The 13355-nt window shown below is 42.4% G+C and overlaps 2 protein-coding genes across 3 annotated transcripts in view; one reads left to right on the top strand and one right to left on the bottom strand.

Annotated features, from left to right (window-relative positions):
* Positions 1 to 6125, top strand: part of med30 (mediator complex subunit 30) — a 32892-nt gene extending 26767 nt beyond the window's left edge. For both annotated transcript variants that reach the window (XM_055876037.1, XM_055876039.1), the window contains one exon: positions 1360 to 6125. In XM_055876037.1, coding sequence (XP_055732012.1) covers positions 1360 to 1455 — 96 coding nt within the window. In that variant the 3' untranslated portion in view covers positions 1456 to 6125. The remainder of the gene's footprint in view (positions 1 to 1359) is intronic.
* ext1b (exostosin glycosyltransferase 1b) overlaps positions 4980 to 13355 on the bottom strand; it is a 117267-nt gene continuing 108891 nt past the window's right edge. Inside the window, exon 11 of the mRNA XM_055876036.1 lies at positions 4980 to 9179. Within this exon, the coding sequence (XP_055732011.1) occupies positions 8994 to 9179 (186 nt within the window). The 3' untranslated portion in view covers positions 4980 to 8993. The remainder of the gene's footprint in view (positions 9180 to 13355) is intronic.

The following is a 13355-nucleotide window of genomic DNA, read 5'->3' on the forward strand; positions in this document are numbered from 1 at the left end:
AGAACTGTCAGAGCCATCACTTTCCATCAGCAGTGGGATCGTTCATAGACCTGCAGCTCTAAAATATGTGTGTTAAAAACACATTCCACTGTCTTCTCTTCTGTTTCTCTCCCAACGGTATTGAAATGTTACGCCACAAGCATTTCGCTACACCCGCAATAACATCTGCTAAATATGTGTATGTGACCAATACGATTGGATTTGAAGGTTGGAGTAGCAGTTAATTCATTCATCTGAGTTTTTTTTTATAAAGGATTTCAGATTTGTTTGTTGGTATTTATTATCTCAGGAAAAAAATCCATATATGTACAGTATATAGAGGGATCACTGCACGTGACATTTCATTGTGTGCAACAGTACTTATGTATGACTCAATAGTATATCAGGCTGAACTGAAATTCCAAAGACTGGCTGCTAGATCTCTCAACTCATGAAGAGAAAGATAAAGGACGTCTTTATTTAAAGAGTCGCTGGTGGGGTTCATGAGGTGCATCCCGTATAGTACAGCACACGCTCCTCCCTCCCGGTGACTCAAAATGAAAGCCTGGTGGCAAAAGAGAGAGAAGAACCCCCTAGACACACAATGGAACTGTTCCAAATGTTCCAATCCGGAATATCTTCAAGGACAATCAGCTAAATAGTTTACATTAAGAGGGGCTGTGTGAAATCGATTGCTGAAGGTGTTATCTGCGCTCGCAAAAATGGCTGGTAATTAGTCACGGCTAAAGGAGCATTAGTGAGAGAGCAAGATGGATTTAATCTTTAATATATTTTCGCTGCACTGCAGATACAGTAGCCTCATGAGTGTCTGTCTCTCCCTCTCTGCATGCTATATTCTGCTAGCTAGTCAGACCACTATCTTAAGGCATACCTAGCTAGACTTCTCCAACACTGGCGCTAGGCCTGGGCCTGACTGAAGTCCTATAAGGACACTGTTAGCAGGTGTGCTTTTGGAGCAGCTTAGTCTCTGCCATTATTTGTTTGTGCCTAAACCTCAGCAATAAGGCACTTGAGTAAACCGCAGCTGTTGACTTTTGAGTTTGGACTTGTGCATTCAAAGGTAATCTGCAGGCAAACTGGCTGTGAGTGACCGATTCTGTCCAGATGTGTGTGTTTAGAGATTAAACTACTGCAGGGATTGATCATGTCAGCCAATCAGCTCTGCTTGTTCAAAAACAAAAGGCAAATCCTCCCATGAAAAACGACCGTGTGTTCTTTCAGTTGAGGCTCTTGAACCTAATGCCCCTTTCAAAGCTTTTCAAAGGCATCTTATCAACCAGCCACCACTGTTTAAATACTTGTATGTCTACGGCTTGTTTGATGGGCTCTGACAATGTGATTTCATGTGCTTTATTACAGAAGCTCAAACAGAAGAACCAACAGCTGAAGCAGATAATGGACCAGCTCAGAAACCTCATCTGGGAGATAAACTCCATGCTGGCTGTTAGGAGTTGAACGGCAAACACGGCGACACACACACACACAGGCGCACACACACAGGCGCACACACACACACACACACACACACACACACACACACACACACACACACACACACACACACACACACACACACACACACACACACACACACACACACACACACACACACACACACACACACACACACACACACACACACACACACACACACACACACACACACACACACACACCACAGACTGGAAGACATGGTTGTTAACTGGATATCTGACAGGGTCCCTTTGAGGCTGATGTTGACGCTGCACTTTAGAAATGCAGGCTTTTGCAATATACCACCCTCAGTCCCAGAAAAAGGAGGGGGAAGAAAGCAAAGAAGAACAAAGAGAAGTTGTGCGATGGAGAAATGCTGATATACACTCACCGTACAGTTTATTAGGTACACCCATTTAGTAACAGGTCGGACCCTCCTTTGCCTCCAGAACAGCCTGAATTCTTTGGCGTATTCTACAAGTTGTCGGGAAACGTTCCACAGGGATGTTGGTACATGCTAACGCGATGGCATCATGCAGTTGCTGCTGATTGAATGGCGGTACATTCATTGTACATAATAAACTGCCCGATGAGTGTAGTTGTCGCTTACAATATGGTTATTAAGAGGACTTTCAGAGTTATAGTTTATTTAATATCCTAAGATTTTTGACAAATACTACATTTACCCATTTAGAGGAGTTTTGAAGTTCGATTTCCTTCAAGATGTGTTTATACATTCCTAAACCATTTGAACTAAAATGACATACAGGATGACATGTTTGTGGTGAAGAAGAGTACAGATCTGTGCAAAAATACCATAAAACTAATCATAAGGCACATTGTTGAAACCAAGTTTCAAATTAAATCACTGCTAGACTGAGGTTTCCAATTTTTCCCCCGCACATAGATCTTCTCTTTTGCACCATGAAAATGGTACAGTGTAGTGAAATGAAAGAGTTTTGTGTTTTGCTTCTGCTTTTCATGTGTGGTTGGCTGCTTGATGTAGAAGTGTCAATGCAGTATCCTCTGGACTTTATGATTATCACAATGTCTGGTTAACTAGGAGTTCTATGGCGCTATAAAACCTGCTGTGGTTTAGACCAACACGGTTTCTTTCTGTTCTATTTTCATATCTGTGGGGCTCACTGCTCACGAGAACAGCCTGATCAAGTAGGGACGTCCGTATGTGGTCTTTTTGGATTGTCCCCAGGCTTTAAACACTTTTTATTTTATTTTTTATTACAGGCAGAAACAGTGCCAGCCCAGCCAATACGAGACATAAGCAGCTGATTAGGGCGCTAGGGGCCCCCGACCCTTGGATTGAATCCCTGTGTTATGATACTGATGATTTAACGGGATAGATGGTTTGTTTACATAGCTGATGGTTTCGACGGTTGGGGCTCGATGGAATCGGTGAAGCTCCGCCTCAAGGGCAGAACTAACTTGACTGGTTGGATGAAAGCTCAGTGGGTGGAGTTTTCAGGGGGTAAATCCTGTTGCCATTTCAAATCCCGATTGCGACTTTTGTTTTCCAACCTTACCTGAAGTTCTTAACTAATGACATTTCTAATCCATTGACTTAAGTTTCTGACTGAACAGTTTTAAATATGTGAAAATACCAGAGCAGTGGATTGGGCAATGGGGTAGGGACCAGAAGGTCATAGGTTTGAATCTTTCCGATCAATGGCCTTTTCTCAAAGGTTTATTGTTGCCTTTCCCTAGCAGGGGATTCTCACCCTCAACACCCAAACCATCTTTTAACTCTTGCTAGCGGGGTTGGAGAATATTCTCTAATGTCTTCGATTGGGATTTCAATTTGATGGGTGAATCTCATTTGTTGCTCTCTGATTCCTATCTCCTTGCCTCCTCAAAATGCACTAGAGGTGAATATACAAGGGAAGGAACTGCAGATATTCAAGGAAATACAATGAGATTCACGCCGACCCGTTCCCAAAATATTGTTGTTCAAGTTAATATCGCAAACTTGCCAAATCAAAAATATAAAACGTATAATCAAGGAGATTTGATGAACAAAATAAATGAATAACCCAGTGTGCTAGTGCATGGTGCCTGCTACATCAGGGATGTGGCTTTGATGCCTATAAGAGACGCATAAATGCTTGGGCATAGCCAAAGGTTGATCACACAAATTAACCATGAATAGGCAAGGAGATCACAATTCAAAGGTTTAGGAGGCAAGTTTCAGGCAAAATAAAGGATTTTAATTATAAACAGTAATGACAAACTCTGCGTGGAAGAGCTCTCAGTGCAGGCCAGGTGCTGCCTATTTAAACCATAATTAGGACAGGTGACCTGTAGAGCAGGGGGTTCTGGGCCTTGTAGTCTTTACCATGATGGCCATCTTAAGGCAGACGCCCTGTGGATCCCAGATAGCATGGACCATCGGTGGAGGGGCTTGTCACATCACGTAAGTGTGTGGTAGTGCAACAACATGAGACAGCGGCTTTAAGCAATTAAAATAGTACTTTAATAAGAATGTTATACATGGTTACAGAGAATAGAAACTGTAAAAAGCATGACAAAAACTACTCGTCAGGAATATGGGGTAGGTAGCCCAGGTACTCTTCTTACAGTCACTCAATAAACCCATGTCACATTTTTTAGATGGCTGTCTAGACTAACTTGCTTAGCAATCTAAACATCATGGCCAAATTACCAACCAGGGAACGTGCCCAGGAGCCTTGACCTCCAGGAGGCCTCCATTGATTTTGTTAGTCACGCAGATGGCATAAGTCATGGTAAAATGTATAGAATTGCAGGAAATTAGCTCGTAAACGGCAAACTTTTCTATCAAACCCATGGCAAAACTGCACATTTTCCTCTCCACAGCCAAGAGGGTGGCACTAAAAAGTTGCCAACAAGGTTGTTTTGTTTTGCCCATAAGGCTAGGGACGGCCCTGGGCGGAAAGGAGGAGACTGGGGCCGACAACAGAGAAAGGGCCATCAGGTCTCGGATATTAATATCAATATCAGCTTCAGATACGATTCCGATAAATAATTTAGAAGCTGGTTTGGGTCGTATCCAAGTTGTGTTATGAGGTTATTGTCCACAGGGAGATGGTAGAGGACATAGTATGCATTCCAAATGGCACCCTGTTCCCGATATAGTGCACAACCCTTTTGGCCAGAGCCTATGGGTCTCCGGTCAAAAACAGTGCACTATGTAGGGAATATGGTGCCATTTGGGATGCTCTTCCACAAAGTAAAAATCAATCGCTGGATAGTGGATCATAATTTCTCTTGAATGGTATAATTCCAACCTGGTTATGGTTGAGGACAATGGTGAAGGACTATAATTGAATGGTACACAAGGAATACATTCTCATTCAGTTGAAAGTACAGTATATTGATTTGTCTGTTTATTGTAATAATGGGCCTCCTTGTTTCTGCACCATTCAAAACAAATCATTTGCCGACATTATTATGCTTACGTTAAACAGCAGGCTACACCTCGCATCAAAGCAATGAAGACACACTCACGCATCTATGATCAAATGTATTTTTTTTAATATAAATCAATTCTTACAAAATCTTCATTTTTCTATTTCATTTATTACCCCTATAAAATTAATTTGTTAATTACAAGGTAGGAGGGAGGAAGGCATCAGGACAGCTGGAAATTAAGTCATTAAAAATAGCTTGTCTGTTTGTGATACAGTTAAGTACTGATAAATAATTCCATAGAAAAAGTGGTCATGCAGGCGCGTTGTTGGTCGTCAACACAGTTTGGTATCCAACAGAGAACCGAGGTGTCGTGGATGAAACAGAGTGGTGATGAAACTCCAGTGTATGTCGAGATTACCGAGACCCCTATATGGTGCTCCTCTTCTGACTGACTAATGGTCAAAATGGCAGTGTGTGTGTTATCATGAGCTCACAAACCAACGTTTTATTTTAAAAAAAAGGCACAATCAAGGACAGTAACCATCCTGCACATCCAACCAACCACACTGATAGAGGCCATGCATTGTTAAACCATTAGAATGTCTGGTATCCGACGGCATCGTGGAAGGATATGTTTAACTGAGACATCTAGTGTTGTATTACAAAGTCATATGTCTATTTCATTCAACATTACCATTTTGAGTTGACTATATTTGTACCAGATATGGTCAGAGAGTTGCCAGTTTCCCCAGAAGCATCAACGAGTATGCAGACGTGGACAGTGACAAACATTACAGTGGATCTGAGAAGACACACATTACAGCAAACAAAAGAAAATCCTCGATCTGTTACAAGAGACCCAGCTACATATTGGTTTCCAAATAGTCTTTGGTTGCTTTTGCAATACAGTTCACAGAATCTAAATGCTCACAGCAAATCTAATTCTAGATTATTGGTAGCATCTCGTCTCCATGGCGATTCTGAATTAAATTACATGGAAACTGTATTTCTATAACGGTTGCAATTGCTCTACGTAGGGATGTTTTTATTTAGTGGAAATGAAAAAATATATATTGACAACAATGTGAAAAAAATAAATGTTCAACTTACAAAATCTGAATATTTTTGCTCATCAACTGTTCCCTCAGCCGAGAAATCCTGTTATTTTCCCCTGTCATTTCATACTATACACTGTCTGGCTTTGTTCACATATGAAAATAAATATACATGTTTATGTACAGAAATGAGTTAAGATCTTCTGAAATGTCTCTGGTTTCACCTATGAAGTCAATGTGCAAGGCTGGGGGACTTTCTCTTTTGAGATGATAACAACAAGTTCAGACAATCCTAAGAAGGCTTGACATGAATTCAAACAAAGATGGTTTACTGAACTTCAAACGGGGTCCAACGCTTTTCATAATCATTGAGATGCATGTCTACTGCCAAGAGATCCAAGGCTTGCTGTAAGTCAGCACCAAATACAACGTAAATCTCTCTTGGCCAATATCAAATCATACAAGTTCATTCCAAACTCCTTCTCCCAGAGTACATTTCCTGAAAGAAAATACAAACGTATGCAAAAATGTAGTGAAAAAAACTATATGCTGACAATATACCAGCTACTAAATCTAATCTGTACTGTAGTATTACATGTTGATGATGATAATATCACATATGACATTGTGAGAACGTCAAGAGTAGATAGCCCAGGCCCACCGATGACAATATCAACTCATTGGCCATGTATAAACCTAGTGGACACTGACCTTCATTGATTGTATCCTGATATGAAAACAAAATCAAATGTGAAGGAGTCTATAACGACCTCAATAAGAAATGACGCAGATACAACGAAGGGGGGGGGGGGGGGGGGGGTGAAGAAAATGGATAGTTGAGCTTTGGCTCACAGCTGACACACTATTGTCCGGTTTCCCTGAGCCAGATCCAGAATCGTCCTGAACTAAAATTTACTTTCAATGGAACATCATTGAGAAAATGTTTTTTTTTGTCCAGGACTAGGTTTAATCTGTGTCTGGGAAACTGGCCCTTTAAATTCAGTCACCTTCACAATAAAAAGGTCACTACGCTCCTTCAAGTCTTCAGACATTCAAGTACCTGTTCGAGTGGACTGGCAGGGCTCTGGCGTGGTACAAAGGCAAAAGCCTCTTCACAATAGGATATACCTATACAGCCATGAACTTCCACATTTCTTGAAGCCATTTCCTTGAAATTGATCAAAACAATATACAGTTTTTTCCCCTATTCGACCACAATACACCTGTTACCAATGACTGGCAAAAGAAATTGTCAGGACAAATGTAGTTGAGCTGGGATGAGTTAGTATTGTGAGTACAACAACATCACAGGAAGACTTGGTGCAACAGAAATGATGAACTAAGACGGTAGTGAAAAACATTACAACGACAAGGCGAGGGGGAGCTGGTTGTCTTTTCTCTGTAAACCTGGAGCCAAAGGGTCAAGGTTGTGGGTCACAGCTTCCAGAGCAGAGTCAGACATGATGGGAAATATAGAGAGAGAATGTTTCATCAAGGGCTGCTCCCCAGGGAAACCCAACACTTCAAATGAAATGGCTTTCTCTAATTGAACACAAAACATATGTCCCCTGACGAATGGTCTAGGAGATGGCTATGTCTATCGAATGGCTTTGAGGCTTAAATTTCACCAACATCATTATGATGTGGTGAATCTAGGAAGAATAACAAATCCTAACAAATTACAGAGGGCATTTCAACTATATAGTATCTTCTACTGCTTTCGGTATCGATTTATGGAAAATATGTGCAATAAGCAATTTAAAAAGGCAGCACTAATGTGAATTTCGGGGACATGGCACAACAGACGCGTTTCACATTTACATTTGCAAATCTCTTAACACTGCTGTGGAAATGACGCAGGCAACTAAAGAATTGTTTAGGTTCTAAATTTAGCATGCACTCCTTCTGCCACGGTAGTGCTCGTAAGCAATAAAGGGGAAATAAATGGGTGAAAAGGGTTTGGTTTAGAAGGCAGTGTTCTGCTCCATTTCATCCAGAAATGTTCATTTTGCTCATTCCGACGGAGGGAAAGTACTCTGTTTGGGCTTATGGTTGGATGAGCTTACTTTTAGCCTCTGTACACACACTGGAACTGAACTTTTGAGGAGAAAACAAAAAACATGAGAAGAAAAGTAACACTGCTTTTGAGAGTTCTGAAGGGGAAAAAAAGGCTTATCATTGCGGTAAATCTGACAGAAATAATAATCAAACTATCAGAAATTCAAGGAATGAGCATAGAGTTCATGTTTACGTGGGTTTTGTGACTGCCGCATTGCAATACGAGTGGCACCATTTGAAAACGGCGGCTTTTAAACTGTCCTTCCAGTAAAAGAATAACAAAACTCTACTTTCTCGACCTTGACCGCCAAATGCTGAATTTGATTAAATCACGGAACAGTTCTTAGGACGATAAGACACCCAACGCTTCAAACCCCAATGAACACATGGGAGGGAAGTGTGGATCGAAAAATAAGGAAAGAAATAGTTACAGGGTTACCCAGGGTCCAGAGCAGGGGCTGGTGGTGAGTGCGTCAGAGGTTCTGATGCAGACATAGGGAGGTCATGAAGGGGTCAAGTTGAGGTTAGGAAGGGTTGCATTGAGTCTAGGTTACCAGTCCGGGGCGGATCTGATCTGTGGTTGGGTTGTCATGTTGGACACCTCCCTTCCTCTACCATCCTGCACATGAGTCACAGGAAAGTCTCTCGTCATTCTCTCCTTTGTGGCATTCATACAAAAAAAATATGATATCTAAGAGTCTCATTGTCAGTAGTTTGTGTGTTTATGTGAACATACTATAGACCTGTATATCCTGTGTGTGTGTGTGCGTGCGTAGTTCTCCAGAGACCGCAATTCCACTTGTTTCACTTGTCAAGTCCTGTGGTCATTGGCAATGTGCTGAGTAGAAGACGGAGCTGTAGCGCCCCCCCCCCCTAGGATCCAAGTTGGCTGACTGTCCTACTGCCACTGTCATGGTCCTCCTACGGCTGCTCTCCAGCGAGCCTGTCTGTTACTACCGCTACCGCCTCCCCCGGCCTCTCCAGCAGGGGGCGCGCGTCCTGTCAGAGCCTCTCGATGTCCCTGTATTTTTTGCGCAGGATGGAGACCTGGTCCTTGAACAGCACCGGGTCCAGCCTCATTTGGGAGTGGACCAGGGGCATGCCGCCAAACCAGCTGGCGAACTTGTTCATGCACGTCTGCCGCTGGGCGAAGTGGTCCGGGTCAGCCCAGCGTGACGCCCGCGACGACTGCACGGCGGGAGGAGCAAGAAAGACAAAAGGCAAAGATAAGTTATTGTTTGATCATAGCAGCACGTCATGACACTAAATCATATCAGGGTTTCTCAAAACGCTGGGTGGGGTCTAGTGCTGGGCGATATGACCAAAAATACATAGTGATAAACTGACCCATTTTTTGCTTTAATGATAAATCAAGCGAGAAATAAGAAGAATGAACTTCATAACCATCAAATTATTCTGCGAATCTGGGGCACAACTTTCACTGGGGAAGGGTGGAACCACACATTCTGAAATGGCATTTTTGTCCCTCCCAGTTTTATTATTGGAATGTGATACAAAACGAGGCCCCAGTGTGCTTTAGGACCATGCAGACGCCTCCGAGCGTTCGGGTAGGCTGTTTGGTGTATTTGGCCGACTGGATTTAGGACCCCACGGACACCCCCAGAGCGGGCTGACAGGCTGTGTGAAGGCAAAGCCTCTGGGAGGCTGGTTGGACCTGCACGAGAGAGTTGATTATAGTTCAGCAGCTACCTTACCAGCTACACCACCGAGTTCTAACAGGAAAAGAAACTGGCTACTCTTTAGTTGCGTGATGTAGCTGGCAAGGTAACTGCCGTTTAACATAAAAAAGGCAAGTATTGTAACTGACATGTAACGTTAGCTAATGTTTCATCCCCTCTCAAGTGAGGTGAATGAATAAGCTACGCTAGTGAGTAGCTACCCACAGCCAGGTCAGCTCTGAGCTCCTAGTTATCTGTCCGATAGCGATATGAGGTGGCTATTATTACTATCTAACAGCAGTTGTATGTATGGACATGTTTTGTAGCCTTTGTTGTGTTACGTTTCAGAAGTAAATTAACTTGGCAAGTTTTCGCCAGTTGATGTACCGTTAGAGAGAGCCAAAAGTTGGCTTACAGTAGCTATCAAGCTAGACCTGAATACAACGATGAAACCATCGGCCAAACAATTGAAGATTGATATTCTGAAGTTTTTTTCAGTGCAATGTGAGTTGTATTAGTCAGTATGTCAATGTAACGCTATTGATCTATCAGTTTCCCGAGCAAAATTCCCTACTTTTCACACTGACACAGTCATTAACAACTCTAACGTTACAGGTTTCACTGTCATGGTGCACAGTGGAGGTCTGTGCGGCTTTCTGTCCGACTCCCACCCGCTAACTTACCGCAAGAACTGGTCCCAACCACAATGTTATTTTAGGCGTATATGACGCAGCTCACTTGTCAGCCATGGCCCGAGCAATTTGGCACCCTATAGGCAATATCAAATTCGCAAAATTAATTTAAGAAATAGGTTCAATTACCAGAGATTCTCACATGGCCCTTCCATTGTATTACTGGGCTATATCAGCCAATATGCTCGATGTAGTTTGCAGAGAGCATTAGTTGGAGTGACTTGCACTTTCTCTTGAGCTATTTGTATAGCTTATCTTTAAGGAGTGGGAAGACAGAGAAATATGGGTGATCAATATTTAGCCATATTTCTACGCAATGTAGTAAAGTATAGACTAATCATAGGCCTATTTAGGAAGTACATTTCCGTGGAAAGACAACTATCCCGTGTTTCTCCGACCATGTATATGTAACGGAAGTGAAATGGCTAGCTAGTTAGCGGGTACGCGCTAGTAGCATTTCAATCAGTTACGTCACTTGCTCAGACTTAAGTAGTGTTGCCCCTTGCTCTGCAAGGGCCGCGGCTTTTGTGGAGCGATGGGTAGCGATGCTTCGTGGGCGACCGTTGTTGATGTGTGCAGAGGGTCCCTGGTTCGTGCCCGTGTCGGGGCGAGGGGACGACGTAAAGTTATACTGTTACATATACGGCTCTATTTAATTGAGGCCACACGCGCACCTGATCTGAGGCAGCGAGAATGATGACTGACACTTGCTACATTTTTAGGAGGCTGATTTGCAGGCAGAGACAAATAACTTGTTGAAAATAAAAAGGGCAACGCTGGCACATCGTCTATAACCTATGTGCGCGCGGTGCTTTTTCCTTTTCAAATCATGATTACATTTTTTTGTTTAATTACACTTCAACTCACGTTGGTTGAGCGCCCTCCACTTCTTTTCATTATCAATATTTATTTACAGACACTACACTACAGTCTAACCAGATTTAAGTTCATTTCATATTCAAGTTAACTGCCATGTGATTCTCTGCCCATGTAGGCAGCCTACTCTAGTTCAATGAGACCACACATACTGTACTAGGCACACGTGAACTCTCACGCCCAACTAGGAGAGGTAGGCTACTGAAGTTGAAGCAGCGAATTCTGAGTGTGTGAATAATGCAAAAAATGTGCTTTTAATACAATAGGTAGGCTAACGCATACAAAGCAGAAAGAGGGCCGTTTCCAAATAATCTGTGGACAACAAAAATATTTTCATCCCAAAGTCATCTGTCTGACTGCCAGCAGCATGAAAAATGCCAACCGCACCGCAATGATCTCTGTTGGGACCCGCACGTCCCGCAGACATCCCGTGGGAATTCTGCTCTCAAGTGCTTATTAGCAGGATCAGATGGTGACAGGGGTCCCAGCAGGGTCAGACAGCCAGGGAGGACCAGCCTACGGAGCTCAGGGGAATTTTGCAGTATATTTAGTGAATGATACAAAGTTCTATCTTGAATTGATGGGTAGACCTACAGTAGCTACAGGGCAACAGTTGAAGTTTAAAGCTACAGTCTGGGAATCATGGTCATTTCAATGATTGAACCGTTGATTCTATTCTTGGATAATATAATGTATACATGTACACCAAGGTAATTCTTTGTCGTGCCTCATTTTAGGAGGATCAGATGGTGACAGGGGTCTCAGCAGAATCAGGCAGCCAGGGAAGACTAGTCTGTGACAGAGGTGAGGTGAAGATACAACACTTTATTATCTCTGTCCAGCAAACACTGGACAAGCTGGATGCTATTTTAAGGCATTCTGACAAACCTCAAAAGTTGATTTCCAAACTGTATCAAAGGGTTGATAGTAGCTTTTCCCGATGACACAAAACATGTAAAACAAAAATGTGAGGAAGACCTGGGAGACGCTATTGATGATGGTGAATGGATACAGATGTGTTAGAATGGCCAGTCATGTTCATATAATCTCAGACATAAATGACTACAGTTGAAGACCATCCGTAGAACATACTATATGCCAGTGAAATGGAATATCATGCACAGGTGTAAATCACAAACGGGGACATATTTGCATATGTTGGGGTCTTGTGAAGGCTGGCTGAATTCTAGCAAAGAGTATGTTCTTTTATCTAAGCATGTCTTCAGATTCTCCTTCTTCCTGTTTTTGTTTGCTTGGAAATGTTGATACTGGAGACATATCAGAAGAAACTTGTGTAACCAAGCATTTATAATGGCTAATAAATTCATTGCCATTATTTGGACGGTTGGTTATCCTCCCACAATGTATGGAAGAAATGAAAAGTTATGTACAGTATCACTAGATGTGTTTTACGATTAAGGGTATACTGTGCAACTTTCATAAGGTCTGGATGCCTTATGTGGAATGTTTCACGACAAAAGGGAGTCTGTACTGTAAACATGCCTACTTCAGGGGAGATTTAGGCAATCCCTAGCTGCTGGGCTGCACAGTCCTGGCCCTTGGGGATCTGCTGTACTGTTGTCACTCTGGCCTTTGCCTAACACACCTGAAAGCAATAATGAATGTTTCACTAAGATCCTAAAGCTGAGTGGGGTGTGTTGGGTTGGAGCGCTGCAGGGCCGTGGACCCCTAGGGACAGAACGGGGTGACCCAGCTATATTGTGTGCAAGTAAAGAGCTCTACAGTACTATTAGGCCTGTGATGTGAATTATATGGAGGGTGTACTGTTTCTGTGTGTTAATGTGTAGGTGTAATAATGAATGTTTCATGTGTGTTTTCATGTGTGTATGTGTGTTTTCAAATAACTCTGCTGGGTGATTTAAAAAGTCATAGTCAATCGATCAATAGTATAATAACACTTCGCATTTTTTTTTTTTAAATCCACAATATGTAGAATCTATGAGAATAGAAAGGTTCAGAACTTTTGTGAAACATCACAGCACAGTTGAAAAAATATATGGCAAATAGAAATCCAATATGGATGGTGTTAAGAGATAGATGGGAGGGGTTGACTGACGCTGAAGGATGGGACTAAAAACAAACAAAAGATAACTAAG

This window comes from Salvelinus fontinalis, chromosome 22 (assembly GCF_029448725.1).
Source record: "Salvelinus fontinalis isolate EN_2023a chromosome 22, ASM2944872v1, whole genome shotgun sequence".
Lineage (NCBI taxonomy): Eukaryota > Metazoa > Chordata > Actinopteri > Salmoniformes > Salmonidae > Salvelinus > Salvelinus fontinalis.